The following is an 18,112-nucleotide window of genomic DNA, read 5'->3' on the forward strand; positions in this document are numbered from 1 at the left end:
ATTTTAATGTTCTTCTCTTTAAAAAGATTCCATTGAGCTCTTGATCTAAAATCAAGGCCAGTGATGAGCAGAAGTGATGATACTGAATATGAATGCAAAAAGTAAGAAAAGCAAGGACAGGCATTTTGGGATCAGGCTTTGATTCAGATGTTTATTAATCTGTAAAACATGGGCTAATAGCTTTCTGAAATTTGCTTTAATTCTTGCTCAGATATTTTTGGGGACATGTAGCAGGAGACTAGTGCCTAGGTACCACAGCAATGAATCATAGAATCATAGAATATCAGGGTTGGAAGGGACCCCAGAAGGTCATCTAGTCCAACCCCCTGCTCAAAGCAGGACCAATTCCCAGTTAAATCATCCCAGCCAGGGCTTTGTCAAGCCTGACCTTAAAAACCTCTAAGGAAGGAGATTCTACCACCTCCCTAGGTAACGCATTCCAGTGTTTCACCACCCTCTTAGTGAAAAAGTTTTTCCTAATATCCAATCTAAACCTCCCCCACTGCAACTTGAGACCATTACTCCTCGTTCTGTCATCTGCTACCATTGAGAACAGTCTAGAGCCATCCTCTTTGGAACCCCCTTTCAGGTAGTTGAAAGCAGCTATCAAATCCCCCCTCATTCTTCTCTTCTGCAGGCTAAACAATCCCAGCTCCCTCAGCCTCTCCTCATAACTCATGTGTTCCAGTCCCCTAATCATTTTTGTTGCCCTTCGCTGGACTCTCTCCAATTTATCCACATCCTTCTTGTAGTGTGGGGCCCAAAACTGGACACAGTACTCCAGATGAGGCCTCACCAATGTCGAATAGAGGGGAACGATCACGTCCCTCGATCTGCTCGCTATGCCCCTACTTATACATCCCAAAATGCCATTGGCCTTCTTGGCAACAAGGGCACACTGCTGACTCATATCCAGCTTCTCGTCCACTGTCACCCCTAGGTCCTTTTCCGCAGAACTGCTGCCTAGCCATTCGGTCCCTAGTCTGTAGCTGTGCATTGGGTTCTTCCGTCCTAAGTGCAGGACCCTGCACTTATCCTTATTGAACCTCATCAGATTCCTTTTGGCCCAATCTTCCAATTGGTCTAGGTCCTTCTGTATCCTATCCCTCCCCTCCAGCGTATCTACCACTCCTCCCAGTTTAGTATCATCCGCAAATTTGCTGAGAGTGCAATCCACACCATCCTCCAGATCATTTACAAAGATATTGAATAAAACCGGCCCCAGGACCGACCCTTGGGGCACTCCACTTGATACCGGCTGCCAACTAGACATGGAGCCATTGATCACTACCCGTTGAGCCCGACAATCTAGCCAGCTTTCTACCCACCTTATAGTGCATTCATCCAGCCCATACTTCCTTAACTTGCTGACAAGAATACTATGGGAGACCGTGTCAAAAGCTTTGCTAAAGTCAAGAAACAATACATCCACTGCTTTCCCTTCATCCACAGAACCAGTAATCTCATCATAAAAGGCGATTAGATTAGTCAGGCATGACCTTCCCTTGGTGAATCCATGCTGGCTGTTTCTGATCACTTTCCTCTCATGCAAGTGCTTCAGGATTGATTCTTTGAGGACCTGCTCCATGATTTTTCCAGGGACTGAGGTGAGGCTGACTGGCCTGTAGTTCCCAGGATCTTCCTTCTTCCCTTTTTTAAAGATTGGCACTACATTAGCCTTTTTCCAGTCATCCGGGACTTCCCCGGTTCGCCACGAGTTTTCAAAGATAATGGCCAGTGGCTCTGCAATCACAGCCGCCAATTCCTTCAGCACTCTCGGATGCAACTCGTCCGGCCCCATGGACTTGCGCACGTCCAGCTTTTCTAAATAGTCCCTAACCGCCTCTATCTCCACAGAGGGCTGGCCATCTGTTCCGCATTTTGTGATGCCCAGCGCAGCAGTCTGGGAGCTGACCTTGTTAGTGAAAACAGAGGCAAAAAAAGCATTGAGTACATTAGCTTTTTCCACATCCTCTGTCACTAGGTTGCCTCCCTCATTCAGTAAGGGGCCCACACATTCCTTGGCTTTCTTCTTGTTGCCAACATACCTGAAGAAACCCTTCTTGTTACTCTTGACATCTCTGGCTAGCTGCAGCTCCAGGTGCGATTTGGCCCTCCTGATAACATTCCTACATGCCCGAGCAATATTTTTATACTCTTCCCTGGTCATATGTCCAACCTTCCACTTCTTGTAAGCTTCTTTTTTATGTTTAAGATCCGCTAGGATTTCACCATTAAGCCAAGCTGGTCGCCTGCCATATTTACTATTCTTTCGACTCATCGGGATGGTTTGTCCCTGTAACCTCAACAGGGATTCCTTGAAATACAGTAGATAGATAAGGCAGGAATAATGAACTGACTCGTTACAAATGTCTCTGTAGGAAAAGGTTTCACACAGCAAATTACTGTGGACCCAATTGTGCCAACCTTATGCAGAATAGGAACTGGCTCCCCAAGTAGCCCCATGAATTTCATGGAGTAAATTACTATTCAGCATGAGTAAGTTTGACAGAACCAGGCCTTGAATAAATTGGTAAACAGGGTTCTGCCTGGAAAACCTTGGCTTATTCAGGAATGGGACACAGAAGCTCATAGTGAATGTGTCTTGCGTGCATTTCACTCCCCGAGCACAGCAACTGGAGCGAGACATTCATTCAGTTAAAAGCAGCAAAGAGTCCTGTGGCACCTTGTAGACTAACAGACGTATTGGATCATAAGCTTTCGTGGGTGAATACCCACTTCGTCAGATGCATGCATCTGATGAAGTGGGTATTCACCCACGAAAGCTTACGCTCCGAAGTGAGTATTCACCCACGAAAGCTTACGCTCCGAAGTGGGTATTCACCCACGAAAGCTTACGCTCCAATATGTCTGTTAGTCTACAAAGTACCACAGGACTCTTTGGCGCTTTTGCAGATCCAGACTAACACGGCTACCCCTCTGATTCAGTTAAAAGTGGCATGCACTCCCTGCCAGCACCTATAATGCTTCAGTATGTGGAGCAAAACCTGCCAGGGCTTCAAGAATTCTGGCTTTGCCTAACAGGGTTTTCACCCATGGCTTAACAACCAGTTGCGGAGTCTCTTAATAGCAAGAGATACCGAAACAATGGAAAATCTTGATCACAAGTGTTTAGGGCCTCATCTAAAGCTCATTAAAGTCAGTGTAGTCTTTACATTGACTTTAGTGGGGTTTAGATCAGTCCATTAGTGCTTATTGGAGTAGCCAGGGAGGGGGTGCCTCCTGCAACACTGAGAGATCCCCCCTTCCCATTCCTCTTCATCCTTTCCTTTAGCTCCAACAGTGAGCTATGAATACCCTCACCCCCATACACTGCATCCTCCTCTCCAACTTCCCTAGAACTCTCTAACACCAGGAGACCTTGTACATCAGTGCTAATGAAAATCAAGGATTCAGGTCACCTTTCGCTCACAGGTATGCACACACAGGGAAGGTAATGTTTCTTTTGCAGGGTGAATGAAGCATAAATCCCCAAGTTGGGGGAAGATGGTTCACCCTAGCTGTTACCTTGACACCAGCTGGAAGAGATTCCAGTTCCTGCCACTGAGAACCAAGTGCAGAGAGCTGGAGACCTCTGTATGTTGTGCCTTGCTTTCCAGAACTCCTCTGTTGTTGTTCATCTGTATTTCATGTAGCTTTTTTGAGGGGGGAAGGGATAGCTCAGTGGTTTGAGCATTGGCCTGCTAAAGCCAGGGTTGTGAGTTCAATCCTTGAGGGGGCTATTTAGGGATTGGGGCAAAAATTGGGGATTGGTCCTGCTTTGAGCAGGGGGTTGGACTAGATGATATTCTATGATTTTTTCTCTTGCAGAAGAGACAGACTCTCCATTTCTCCCAGAGTGGCAGGCCAGGAGCCCTGGGACATACCTAGAGACCTCCTGGGAGGATCAGCTGCTGGAACAACAAGACCATTTAGAAAAGGAAATGGAGGAAGCAAAGAAGATGATTTCAGGCCTGCAGGTATTCACTTTGCTTTTCAGCCAGCGTTCTCTTATCTTCCCTTCATACTCTTATTTCCCTTTGAGCTCTAGCTAAGAGAGAGACTACTCTTGTGGCCTGGGACTCAGGAAATCTGGGTTCAGTTCCAGGCTCTGCCACAGACTCCTTGGATAACCTTGGGCAAATTACTTAATCCCTCAATGTGGTCATCTGTTGTATAATAATCCTTCCCTAGGATTATTATACAACCGCATGGGGGGTTGTAAGGATAATATGCTGATGGGGGTAGGGAAGTACCTTGATAGACCACAGAAAGGACTCATCACAGCAGTTGAAGATGTTGCTCCTTAAGCCTGATGCTAATCGTGCTGGGCTCTTGCACTCTCCACTTCTTGCCCCAGCCCTAGTGTGGATTTTCTTTTTCTTATCTTCATTGGCTTGTGCTTTGTTGCAGTCCATCTTTCCCTCTTTTCAGGACTTTTGAATCAGGTGATAGGAAGCAAAGAATGGCCTTTCCAAGTTTCCCAGGCTATCTCTTCTGTGGGGAAGATGTGACGAGAGGCTGGTATGAGGGGTGGAAGAGGCTGAGACAGTGCATGGAAGTATGTTTATTGCTGGTGCAAGGATGCAGGCTTTATTCATGTCCAGTGCATGCCCTTATAGGGGCTGACTGTGCATACAGTAATGAAGAGACTTCAGTCTAATGAGCGCCATCGTTGGTTATAGTAATGGTGACTGGGACAGACTGGGAAAGCGCAGAGGATACATTTTGAGCACCCAGAAAGGGATCTACTTCAGGGGGTGCTGACAAGTCTGGGCTTAGTAACTGATCATCTCCCTTGTCAATGTCTTTTGGTTACAGTCCAGTATTTCATTGGATTAATTAGGTGGGTGCCCTATACCCTGATTACATGGTAACACTTGAATGTGCTGTCACCATGAAAAACATGTATGTTACTACCCAAAGTAGCAAGATGCAACAGATTTTCCCCATGTGTTGGGACTCCCATTCCTTGCCAAGATGCTTGGCAGCCCACGGTTTTTGTTAGCAGCCAAGGCGAATAAAACAGGCTTTGTGTGATTTGTGATTGGAAGTAATGCAAAGAGACAAGGAATGTAGGAAAATCAGTAGAGATTCATAGAACTGATCAAGAGACATAAAGAATCAGATCTGTCTCCTTTTAGTAAGACTGGTTGGGCTGTAAAATTTGGCACTTTCCCTAATGACCATTTGAATCAATTTTCTCTATCGGACCTTTTTCTAGCTGCCCTGATCTAGTCCTTCCCTGACCAAATGACCCCTGCCTCTGTGCCTTTGTGTGACTCTGCTCACCGAGCAGACTCCCTGCTCCATATGGCAAAGACCCTGAACTCTCCCAGGAATACCCCTTTCTGTTTGTGCTGGGAACCGCACTTATTTTGAATTGTAAATATTTATGTACAAATAAACAAAGCCCCGCATTGTGTGAGCAGCACACAGGCATGCTCCCAGCTGACAATGGGCAAGGGACACAAAAGATTCCAAAAGAAAATAGATGGTTGGTGCAATCCACTTGCATAATGCGCTCTCTGGGAGCAGAGGAAGGCAGCACTGGGTAGACTGGCATTGCCCCCCCAAACACACCTCGGGAGCAAGGGAAGGCAGCTGGCATTGCTGCCCCCCTCACTCCTCAGAAGCAGGAGGAGGCAGCTGACACAGCTGTCCAAGAAATTGGAGTTGATTAATTGATTTTTCCTCCTTGCTCAATATTTAAAAGCCTCTGGACCACAAGGGTTTGATTGAAATTCTGAGGCCCTGTGCAGTTTTCAGTGTTTCTGTGTGACTCCTGCCTAGATGTCCTGCTGAGCAAACTTTGGGCCTGCTCTCAGATAAGCATTTCCCCAGGAGGATTTGCATTAAATGAATACAAATTGCTGTCTATTTGGCATTCAGCAAGGTTTGCATCTCTCCGGTGAGAAAATCTGACTCGACCATTCAGCCTTGGCATTTCTGGGTTCAAGATGGAACATCCCTGCAAATGAGATTTTTAATTGGCAGCAATGAGATTGGAGTAGAACTCAAATAGAAAACTATCTGAAAGGAAGGGATGCCACTGTCCTAGCATCCTCTGTGCTAACTCTCATCAGCCTCCCAGTTCTGCCTTGTATTACTAGTCTATCTACCTCTATGTTACTCTCCAGCATAAACTAATTGGCTCCTGAAACCTAGAAGCAGGAAAGACTAGGCGTAGATCTCCAGCTGGTGTAAATCAGGGTAGTGAGCTATGCTTATTTACATCTGCTGACTATCTGGCCACATTAGGTCCCCCCAACGCACTTCTTATACCCACAAGCCACTGCAGAATTGTTCCCTCTTCTTCAGGGCGCTGTCCAATTTAGTTTTAAAGTTCTCGTGGTCTTCCTTGTGCGCGGACACACAGGTTCACTTTGGGTAGGCTGAAAGGGTTAATCTTGTGCTCCTTCTGAATTCCTCCCTGTCTTCTCCACCCGCAGTGGTATTGCTTAAGATGCTTCAGATTTTCCTTCTGTCTCTGTGACGGAGGGTCTCCTCTCACCTTACAACTTGGGCCACAGTTCTGCAGACCTCTCTCCATCTCGCCCTGAGTGGTGCAGAATTCTAGGCTGCTCCTAAATATCCTGCTTCTGAGTCCCAGCAGTAAATGTGTGGCCCAGGTCAGTCTACACTAGGACAGTGACCTGTTGCTGGCAGTGGTCCCTCAAGTCTCTGTAGTGCATTCTGAAAGGGTATTGAAAACAGAGGTGTCGCAGTTACCCTCACATTTAAAGTGCTTTCAATACCAGCTCAGGGGAGATCTGCTGCTGAATGCCATTGTCAGCCATGGTTCCATTTCCTAGTGTGGACAGAGACTACTGAGCAGGTTTTAGGAGTGGGAAATATTCCTAACAAACACATCCAGGCTTTGCTGTACTTGTTCAATCCAGAGGTGCCCTCCTTCCAATATCTTTGAAATTAGAATGTCCATTGACTGAAAGACTAGCTTGTTTTTTAAATTAAATTTTTATTGATGCCCTGCATACGTTCCAAACTAGTCTGAAAAAAACCCCTCTTGCTGAAATCTCTGCCTGGCTTTCAGCTGCTTTCCTTCAGTTTTCGTATATGCTGTCTGTCTGTAAAGGGTGATTTTATGCAGCTCAGATTAAAACCCAGGGCAGACATTGCTCATAAAAAGGGCTGAGTTAATACCTTAGTTTGGTGCAGAATTTCCCTTCACCTTGACGGGAGATGTGTACGCCTGTCACCAACAGACTTCTCTGCTGGGGATCCTTTCATGGGGACATTCTGATGTCTAAAAAGAAAAGGAGTACTTGTGGCACCTTAGAGACTAACAAATTTATTTGAGCATTAGCTTTCGTGAGCTACCTGAATGCATCCGATGAAGTGAGCTGTAGCTCACGAAAGCTTACGCTCAAATAAATTTGTTAGTCTCTAAGGTTGCCACAAGTACTCCTTTTCTCTCTGCGAATACAGACTAACACGGCTGCTACTCTGAATTCTGATATCTGTTTGTTTCAAAACAAGCCCCCTTTTCTGTACAGTAAGAGGTCAGCAGAAATGATAGAGAGAATTGTTTAGAGGTTGTTTGGGTCTATATTGCTGTGAAATGCTCCTGGCTAAAGATGTGGAGATGGGATTGAGTTTCTCCTTATGGCTTTCCAAGAAATCACCTGATTGGGGATTCTTTTTGCCTTTGCTGTTGCCCAGGCATTGCTGCTCAATGGGTCATTACCTGAGGATGAGCAGGAGGGATCATTTGTCCTTTGTGAACATGGAGCCTGTCCAGAAGAGCAGCTGGTGAGCATGTTCTTTTCCCTTAAGATCTAGTTTTAGTTAACTTTGTGCACTGTTCAGCCAGAGGATGGGTAATAACTGCAGTGCATTTGCATTCAGGTCATAATCCGAAGTCGTCTGGACCAGAGCATGGACGAAAATCAGGATCTAAAGGTTAGAAGAGGACAGATAACAACAAAGAATGGTTATTGGGATTGGGATCTTGGGGGCTCCTTCTCTATGTGCACTAATATAGCTCTCTAATTTAAGCAGAGGGAGGGAATGTTGTTGCACACAGATGACTGGGAGTCAGCAGCTCTGCTGCTGTCATGCGATGCGAACTTGGTTAAGTCACTTCCCTATGCCTCAAGTTTTCTAATTTTTAAAATGGATTAATAATTTCCTCCCAAAGGGCCGTGAGAATGAATTTGGAAATTGCTTTGAGATTCTCACATGGGAGGTGCTTTATGAGTGTTGTTGTTATTACGCACGCATGAATAGTTTCATGATCATTTGTGTTGTAAGCTAGTGTAGGGTAGAATCTGGGGAACTGCCCCCTTTTCATCCAGTTTGCCTCTAAATAATGCTGTCAATGCTGCTCTCCTTTAAAAAAAAACACCAAACAATTATTTGAATTATGTCCAGCCCCGAATAGACTTCTCTGCACGTTCTCAAAGCTGGAGCCTTTCTCGAGAGATGCATATCGTGCTGCATTTAGAAACCTTTATCCAGGACAATTGTTAAATTTCTAGCCATGTTTGGGTGTAAACAAGCTTTCATGTGGAAGATAAAAGCAGCTTAGAAAAACCCTCCTGTCAAGCCTGTCTCTCTTGTGCTCTGCACTGAAGTTGGCAGTGGCCCAGCACTAATGCTGGAAGTAAAGTGCTCTGTATTGCTCCAAAGGTGTAGATTTGGGGGATTTGCAGACTTTATCTCTGCAATTTAATATAGAGTTTAGGAGAGCTATGGTTGCTCAGAAGGTGTTTTATGGAGAAAGAGTGATTTCTATTGCTGGGTTTGTAAACTCTTTAAAACGAGTCCTGGTCTGACATGTGTTTTGGTCTGTGGGAGGAGATGGGGTTTGTTTTATTCCAGAGGGTCTCCAGAGACCAGATGTTGGGAGGGATGGGGATATTTCTGGGATGACATGAAACTACCATTTAAACAAATTGTGTTGGGTTTACAGAAGGAGTTACTGAAATACAAACAAGAAGCACGAAACCTACAAGGAATAAAGGTGAGAAGAGAGAGAATTAATTAAATAGTTAACAGTAACCGCTGGGAGCCTATCAGAGGGGTCGGGGTGACATGATACCTCTCAGCTTACCCTGTTAGAGCAGGGAAGTGGCAGTCAGGGCTCATAGCTTTATAGATTCCAAGGCCAGAAGGGACCACTGGTAAGTGGAGACAATCCCTAAATTTGTCTAACTTCAGTTTCAATCCATTGGATTGTGGTATACCTTTCTCTGCTAGACTAAAGATCGCATTATTAAATATCTGTTCCCCATATAGATTTTTATAGACTGTAATCAGCTCACCCCTTAACTTTCTCTTTGTTAAACTAAATAGATTGAGTTCCTTCAATCTATCACTATAAGGTATGTTTTCTAATCCTTAATCGTTCTTGTGGCTCTTCTCCTGGGTTCTGTTCCTGGCACTGGGAAGTGAATATGGTCAGAGCAGGGAACTGGGAGTTAGGACAGCTGGGTTCTATTCCTGACTCTTTCACAGTCTTTGTGACCTTAGCCAAATCACATTGCTTCTTTGGGCCTCAGTTTCCCAAAGGGATGGGTGGAACAAGGTATGTGTATGGTGGTTCTCATGGCCTGTTAGCCCTGTTATCCTGGGAATAAACACTTTAGTGTGGTGGATTGGTTTATTCCTAGCAGCAGAGAGGGAACCGTGGCATGTGCAGATGCCCTCCTTAGCTGGGGCAGTTGTTTGGTTGTTTGTGTTCCTGTTTGCCCAGCACCTCCCTCTGGAGTACGGGCATTTAACAATCTGCTCCTGAGCTCAAGGTATTTTTATAGCTGCCTGTCACACTGTGTTATGGAGGAAGCACACTGCTGTACAAGGTGGAGCTGTTTGCTTCACAGTAATATGAATGGAAAAGTGAAAGGGTGAGCCCTGATTCAGGCATGGATCCTGGCTCCCCAGAGACACGTTCAGAGAGGAGTTGCCCAACACTGATATGCCTCACTGGAAAGCTTGAATTTTTCACATCTGAGGCCTTGCTCCCTTGACTGATGTTTGCCTGTTTCTCCCCCGTGGGTGGTGCAGGCAATAGACGGGCGACACTGGCTCTGTGCCACCAAAAAGAGCCTCCAGACATACAGCTGCTTCTCCCCATTGGGGAAGATTGGCCACCCCATGCCTGAGCAGGAACTTCAAACAGAAGTACAGACATTCCTCGGTGATTTTGACAGCTAGCTAAAGGCAGAGAATTCAGCAGCAGACAGAATCACAGTGTAAGGCCTGAGAGCTTGTTCAGGCAGATGCCTTCACATATCCTTCTGTGGGTGCCGGGGCTCACCCTTGTCCATGGGCCACAGTCTGGACATTCTGCATGTCTCTCTATTTCCCCTGGGCTTGTTGTCATTTTCACTGTGTTATCTATCTACTGTAGACCATCAGCTCCTCATGGCAGGACACCTGCCTACTCCATGCACACCAGTGGCACTGTGTTAACAATAATACGTGTATTTTCCCAGGATGCATTGCAGCAGAGGTTGGCTCAGCAGGAAGCTTCAGTTCTTCAGCTAAAGCAGGAGCTGCTGAGAGCAAATATGGACAAGGAGGAATTGCACAACCAGAATGTGAGTCATTTGTGCTGCTCACTCAGACAGTGTCGCAGGTATTGGGGAGGGTAGCTGGGGATTGCAGGGTCTGAGACTACAGGGCAGAGGGCCCAGCAGTTACAGTGTGGGGCTGGTGGGCACTGTGTGGGTCCGTGAGCCATGGGATAGATGGAGCGGTGATCACAGGGCTATTCAGAGGAAAAAGTGCAGTGCAAGCCTAGTGGCCTATAGTCAGACTCATTGGAATCTCCTGCTCCTCCCTCCACTTATGGGGGTCCCTCTTCTTCTCCCCCATCCTCCAAAGGCCCTCCTCATTGGTTGAAACAGAGGAAAACTTTGCTTTATATTTTCATTGTAACTGGGCTAAAACTGCAGTGTTCCCTTCATCTCTGTTCCACATGTTAAAGGCAAGAGACGTTTGGCAGATAGAGCATGTGTGTGTGTAGAATCAGCATTGAGGAGGCAGCAGTGGTGAAGGAGGAGTCAGCGCATTTGCCACATCCAGGGGAACAGCTTACTGCCCTGCATCTGTGCATGTAACTTCATTGCTGCTAACCTCAGGCTGTGTGACTCTGTGCACATACGCCCCACGGCAGCCTTTATCACACAAGGGTGAGGAGAGGACTGTGTCAGTGGATGCACTGGATCTTCTGAGATACAAACCTCCCTTTTGTTTCTGCAGATTGATCTGCAGAGGAAGGTTGAAGAGAGGAACAGACTTCTGGGAGAATACAAAGTAAGAGAATCTCCAAGCCCAGCCACATGGAGATTGGGAGAGCCCTGAAAACATTCTTCCTGTAGGGCTCCTGCCCTCTCTGTGCTTTGTGCTCTGTCACCCCCATGGATTGTCACTGTGAATAAATAGCAATAACAAAAGATCTCTGTGATGTCCTTTGGAATATGGCTGCTCAGGTTAAGAAGGACTGTGCTGTACTCCAGAGTGCTTTTCACAGTGGTCATTGGGTTACTTTGGCATCAGCCGTGTGCACTTGAGTGCACAATGCTCACCCACAAACCTACTGCTCATCACATCTGTGTCATTAAATTTTCCTCAGGGCCTTACGTGAATCCTGGGCCTGTTGTGCTGAGATCAGTTGTGCTGCTGGCCTCAGTGCTGAGCCTGTGGTGTGTCTGTAGCCCAGGGCAGTGGGGGCCTGACTGACCCTTCCAAACAAGGCCTTAAGGTACAGTTAGAACATGGGGTTTAAGGCAAATAGGCTGTGCCAGCTTTAACCCTTCCTGGCTCCTTAGGAAGGTGAAGGTGAGCCTTCATCACCTGCTCATACACTGATGCCCCCAATCCCTCTGGGTTGCAGAAGGAGCTGGGCCAGAAGGATCGGCACTTACAGCAGCACCAGACCAAGCTAGACGAAATGCTCCAACAGCTCTCCGAGGCCAGCTACCAGCAGGTACAGAGCCCACCAACATGCCCTGCTCTTGAGAAGCTGGTGCCAGCCTGGTCAGCTCTGTTCATACTGACTTGTCTGTTCCCTTTCCAGGCAGATTTGGAGCGGGAGCTGGAGTACAAGGAGGCCCTGCTGGCTCAGTGCATGAAGAGAGAGACAGAAGAGGTGAGTGGGGCATTAGTACTTGGAACACATCAGGCTCTCAGAATGCAGGTCTCTGTCTGACATTATGTAATGTGCAGCTAGAGTCCAGTGCCAAGCTCCCCTGGGTTCCCCCTGTATCCCAGAGAGGCCAGGTTCCATGGAACATCACAGTTGGAGCTTCTGGGAGGGGCTGCTCTCTGCTGCAGGTCAGCTGGGAAAGTTCAGACCTATTCAACTTCGTCCATCAACCTGACAAGGGGTGAAGTCCAGTGGTCTGAACACAGGATGGGGAAACAGGAATTCCTGGGTTCTAATTCCAGCCCTGACACTGACCCCCTCCAAGACCCTGTGGCAAGTCACTGCCCATCTCTGCCTCAGTTTCCCCATCTGCAAAATGAAAATCATTACACTTGCCTAGGTTCCAGCGGTGTGTGGATTCTTTAGTGAATTTTTGTACCCTTGCAGAATGCTGCTGGCAATGGGGCTGTATTGTTGGTGCAGTTGCTTTCCCTGCCCTCTCACAAATCTGAAGTTGGCACCTTGGAATCTTCTTCTAGGAAGTTCAGAAACTTGCTGTACCCTCTGTTAAAGTTTCTTCTCCTTGCAACAGGTGATGGCCTACAGCAATCACAGCACTCAGAGCAATGGCTTCCTCCAGACAGCAGGAAAAGGAGCTGCTCCCACAGCCCACAGAGTGGTAGGTACCCTGCTGCTTAGCCAGAGCCAGCTCAGGACTCCAGTCAGCATCCTTCCCTCTGCAGCTGCCAGCCTGTAAGGGAAAGTGCAGGCCCCTCAGGGTCCCTTGGGCCTGGGAGAAGTGCAGTGCCGGGAGGGAGGTTACACTGAGGCTCTGAATCCCTGCACTGGCTGACTTCTCCTGGTCTCTTGGGCAGACGAACGACCTGCAGTTGGTGCGTGATGCCCTCCGCAGCTTGCGGAACAGTTTCAGTGGCCACGACCCCCAGCACCACACCATCGACAGCCTGGAACAAGGCATCTCCAGCCTGATGGAGAGATTGCACCGCATGGAGACACAGAAGAGGCAAGAGAGAAGGGTAAACATTCCTCACTGGGCTTGGCTTCATACCTCCACCTCCTCTTACTGACCAAAGCTAGCAACCAGGGAGTGCTCCATCCCCTCACATCTCTCCCTGCAGTGTGCTGATCATGTGGTCACTCTGCTCACTGAATCCTAAAGAAGCCTAGATTGTGGCAGATGGAGGGCCCCTAAGGACCCCAGCACAGCCCTGGGGGAACCCATAGGGTGTAGCAGATGGTGCTTCATTACTGTACCTCACATCTCTGCTCTCACTGTCTTGCACTGGAGGCCTAATGCTAAGATGTGCTTCTTATATCACTGAGAAGCAGTCATCTAATCCAGTGGTTCTCAACCAGGGGTACGCATATCCCTGGGGGGGGGGGTACCCAGAGGTCTTCCAGGGGGTGCATCAACTCATCTAGATATTTGCCTAGTTTTACAGCAGGCTACAGAAAAAGCCCGAGCAAAGTCAGTACAAACTAAAATTTCCTACAGACAATGACTTGTTTATACTGCTCTGTATACTATACACTGCGATGTAAGTACAATATTTATATTTGAATTGATTTATTTTTAATTGTATAGTAAACATGAGAAAGTATGCAATATTTCAGTAGTAGTGTGCTGTGACACTTTTGTATTTTTATGTCTGATTTTGTAAGCGAGGTGAAACTTGCAGGGTACACAAGACAAATCAGACTCCTCAAAGGGGTACAGTAGTCAGGAAAGGTTGAGAGCCACTGATCTAGTCAAGTAGTTGGAACGGGGGCCTATAAGTCAGGACTTTTGGGTTCTGTTCCTGTTTCTGTCACTGACTTGCTGTGTGACCTTAGGTAAGTCACTTCACCTCTTCCCTCCCACTGGGGGCTGTGAGGATTAATTGGTCAACATTTGCAGAGTATTGTGAAGCTTGTATGGGCAAAGAGCTGTGACTAAGCCACCACGGGCTGTCACTGCTGCTGCCTGGGCTCTGTTGTGCTGCCCATTGGGCCTGACGGTGGTATTTGGAAGCAGACACTTGCTGGCCTTATGACTACACAGGGTTAGTTTGTCTCTGTCTGGGAGCAGAGCCGTGTTAGCATTTTTAATCAGCCCAACCCATCTGTTATTTCTTCGTTGGGGTCTATTTCATGTCTGCAAAAAGTGTGGCAGAGCGAAGAAGTTAACAATGACATTCACAGTCCAGGCAAACCTGACTCCAGAGTCTATGCTCTGACTGTTGTTCTCTAAGGGCTGTCCATCCCTATAGCCATACTGACCCTCAGTAGGGGTTGTAGATGGTGGCATTTTGCATCTCTGGGCTGTGGGAAATCTGAACTCCTAGTATCTTGGGAGAAAATAGTCATTCATGTTGGTTACATTTAAATACCATATCCTGCAGCAGGGGTCTGGGTGAAAATCTGTATGTATTGGGGGTCTCTGTGTGTCTGTGGTGGGGGGGTCTTGTGTGTAGATCTGGTTGTGTTTGTCTGGGTAGGTCTGGTTGCTAGGTGTGTGTGTGGAAGAAGAAGATTCTCTTAAACTGTTGCATGACATTTTCCTTCCCTGGTCAGTTTGCTTGCACCATTGCGGGCCCTGGGAACTGACCCTTTGCCCTCACTGTCTTGGCTTTCCCCTTAGGTTCAAGGGAAGTCGCCTGCAAGCCGAGCTGTGAATGAATATCGAGACTCCTGGCCTCCCAACTCCAGTGAGTGCATTTCAGCTCTATCTCTCCAAAAGCTGGCTTCACGGCTCAGCGATTTCCTGGACAGAGTTCACTGCACAGTGTCCCTCCTGGGAAGCAGAACAGGCTGCCCTCTCACTCCATTGCTCATTACTGTAGCACTTCTCCTGGCCCATTTGCTTCATAGACAAGCTTCAGTGCAAGGGACTAAGGACAGGCAGAATGGGAGCTTGATCCTGACTGGAATCCCTGGGCACTACCACAATATAAATAATAGTAATTACTCCTTGGATGCAGGGGGAAATGCCATGTTCTCTCACTCCTTAAGGATTATTGTTGGCTGTACTGGGTGCTTGCACCACCTAGTGGCCATGAGTACCATCCTTAGGCCGGGGTTAGAGTCTAAGGTTCCACAAGTCCTCCTTTTCTTTTGAATACAGACTAACAACGGCTGCTACTCTGAAACCTGTCAATATGTACATTGTAGCACAGGATTTTCCCTCCCTGCATTTGCCTGACTTGAGAGCAGCGATATTTTCCTCTCCATCATGGGAACTGCTTTTCTGGGGTCGGTTGTAAATATAACCTGAAAAATCCATTGGTTTGTAAAGACTGAATTCTCAAAGTGGCCGTGAGGAGTCAGCCTGTTGGTGCTAGGGACGAATAGAGAGCCCCACTTTTTAACTACATTGCAGTGCTCAGCACCAGGAGGATTTTAGGGCGGTGTTAGCAAAGGAATTAAGGACATTTAGTATCTGAAGGAAGAGCCTGACGTGGGTTCTGCTGAGATGTCACCTGGGTTGCCTTTTCTCTTTTCTCTAAAGCTGCAATTCATGCTGCAGCCTCCATGTCATCAGCCTAATGCATGCAAAACATGCCTCACCTGCCGCCTCCCAAAGCCCCTGCAGGCACCTTTCCCTCAACTGCAGCAGTCAATTTATTCAGGCTCTAGCAGACCACAAACCCAGAACTGCTTGGTTGTAAAGAGCTCAAAGTGGCTCTAGATGGCTCTAGATTAATTAAGCCACGAAGCCCTTATGAGTGATGTCCAGATCTGCAGTTCGCTTTCTTTGTTTACATGTTGTGAGAGGGTCTCGCTGTGTAAACCTTCCCCTGCCTAAGCCTTTGGCATAGACACACCTGTATTGCAGGAATGGGGAGGCTAATGGTGCAGTCAGAAAGAGAGATGCGCATATTAACAAAGAGAAACCCACCACATGCACAGACACATCCCTAGTCTATGTAATATGGGCAGAAGAGCAGGTGCCTGGGTCTGTTGCACCTTTCTGAGTTAGTAGGGCTGAGCTGACACATGACCTCTTGTCCTGTAGGTGTCAATCAATTATTGCTCCCCCTTTTCTGTCAGTGAAGACAAGCAGAATGATAATCACTTATATTGTATTCCTCCTTCACCCCTGAGCTGCTAGAAGGGGTGTCACTCACGGGATGATTCTCCTAGAACGGGCTGGAATTCTCCAGTTACTACAAAGACAGCACGCAAAGTATCTGTCGTGTAGTCAGTGGGCTGTATGCACTGTGTGCATTGGGCTGTGTGTCATCATCCCCTCGGGCAGCGCTAGGGTGGCCCTTCAGGCTAACCTTGTAATACTCACCTTGCAGTGCATTGTCTTCCTGTAAGGGGGCAATATCCTGCCCTTGTGCGGCGATGGACTCCATCATCGAATAGGTCTTTCCCATCTCTGGGTCTCTGCACCCATGCTGCAGTGATGCTGAGAATGCCTCTAGGGGAATGGGCGGGGGGGAAAGAAAACTGTGCTCTCCCTTGGCTGCAGTGACAGTGCTTTGTGTTTCTCTCTTTGCAGAATTGCCTCATTCTCACAGCACACCCACTATGAGCAGCAGTGCCTGCACCAAAGTGCTCTACTTCACTGATCGCTCACTCACACCTTTCATGGTCAATATACCAAAGAGGTGAGATCTGGCTTTGCCACACTAATAGAGTTTGGTTCACTGAAAGCCCTGATCTAATCTGTGGTACTTCTACCCACCAAAACATGCCCTCCATCCCTTAAATCCGGCTTTTGATTTATTTCATTGCAAAGAGGAAGTGGTGACAAGAAAGCAGACCCAGGATGTGTGTGTTTGTCACTTTAGGCCTGACCCGATTTCCCAGCTGATGCATATGTAATTAGTTTATTTCAAGCCCCAGAAGATTGATCTCTGGTTTGTATGATAATTCATCTCTGGTTTTATGAGTAGGCAGCAGCCAGACAGTTTTACTCTTACTCCAGCACAACACAAACCATTTAGTGCAAGACTCTCCATCTAAAATAGCAGCTATCGCGGTCAGTGCAAAAAAGAAACATGAAAGAGTTGATTTGGATTTGTTTTCAATAAATATCAGACACTATTCTATCTGTGATCAGATGTTTTGGTTTGGGATGTACCAGGTATTTTCCAGGCACTCTGGCTCACCTCAGTGTGCTGCTGTCCATTGTGCCACATGGGATCCATGCTGGTGCTAGTGTTCAGTGTGCCATATGACAAGCTTCGTCCAAGCACTTGATCTCAATCCCGTGGCAGAATCTGCCAGCGAGGATAGCTCTTGACTCCTGTTTTGCAGGTTAGGTGAGGTGACTCTGAAGGACTTCAAGGCAGCTATTGATCGGGAAGGAACCCACCGATACCATTTCAAGGCCCTGGATCCAGAATTTGGCACAGTCAAGGAGGAGGTATGTTTGGCCTCTTCAGTAGCAGCTCTCTCGTAATCTAAGTTTGTGTATGGTGTCACAGCACCAGCAACAGCCTGGACATTTCTGCCACATTCACTTTCCATGTGAGCAAAATCTCTAACTTGCTAGAGCTAGTTTTCAGAGCTACAGTTTAACGGACAACAGCCCCCAAGTAAGGAGCCAAAAAGGGACATCTTCAGTCCCACCCAGAGCACTGACTATAGTGTGATCACAAAGGTGCACAAGTGGTGGATGGTGATTTGCAGGGTCCCTCCTTCACTGTGCCAGCTGCTCCCAGGGACACTTCCTATGATAGCACCATTCGGAAGATGCAGATTTCAAGTCATACCTCTAAAACAGGGGTGGGGAACCTTTTTTCTATCAGGGGCCATTGACCCACAGAAAAAAACAGTCGCAGGCCACAACCAGCCCTGCAGGGAGGCGCAGAGGCTCGGGGCTTCCCCTAGGCTCTGGGGTGGGACCAGAAATGAGGGGTTAAGGGTGCAAGAGGGGGCTCCAGGCTGGGGCAGGAGTTTGGGGTGCTGGAAGGGGCTCAGGGCTGGGGCAAGGGGTTAGGGTGGGGGTGCAGAGTCTGGGAGGGAATTAGGGTGTGGGAGGGG

At 47.5% G+C, this 18,112-nt stretch overlaps 1 protein-coding gene across 5 annotated transcripts in view; it reads left to right on the plus strand.

Annotated features, from left to right (window-relative positions):
- DIXDC1 (DIX domain containing 1) overlaps positions 1-18,112 on the plus strand; it is a 71,749-nt gene that overhangs the window by 48,733 nt on the left and 4,904 nt on the right. For 4 of the 5 annotated variants that reach the window (XM_084611750.1, XM_084611749.1, XM_084611751.1 and 1 more), the window contains 13 exons: positions 3,832-3,980; positions 7,684-7,773; positions 7,870-7,923; positions 8,936-8,986; positions 10,461-10,565; positions 11,230-11,283; positions 11,864-11,956; positions 12,047-12,118; positions 12,708-12,794; positions 12,991-13,152; positions 14,757-14,823; positions 16,623-16,731; positions 17,384-17,492. In XM_084611750.1, the coding sequence (XP_084467876.1) occupies positions 3,832-3,980; positions 7,684-7,773; positions 7,870-7,923; positions 8,936-8,986; positions 10,461-10,565; positions 11,230-11,283; positions 11,864-11,956; positions 12,047-12,118; positions 12,708-12,794; positions 12,991-13,152; positions 14,757-14,823; positions 16,623-16,731; positions 17,384-17,492 (1,202 nt within the window). The remainder of the gene's footprint in view (positions 1-3,831; positions 3,981-7,683; positions 7,774-7,869; positions 7,924-8,935; positions 8,987-10,460; positions 10,566-11,229; positions 11,284-11,863; positions 11,957-12,046; positions 12,119-12,707; positions 12,795-12,990; positions 13,153-14,756; positions 14,824-16,622; positions 16,732-17,383; positions 17,493-18,112) is intronic. The other variant, XR_014709248.1, reaches the window with a different exon arrangement.

This window comes from Lepidochelys olivacea (genome assembly GCF_965140295.1).
Source record: "Lepidochelys olivacea isolate rLepOli2 genome assembly, chromosome: 22".
NCBI lineage: Eukaryota > Metazoa > Chordata > Testudines > Cheloniidae > Lepidochelys > Lepidochelys olivacea.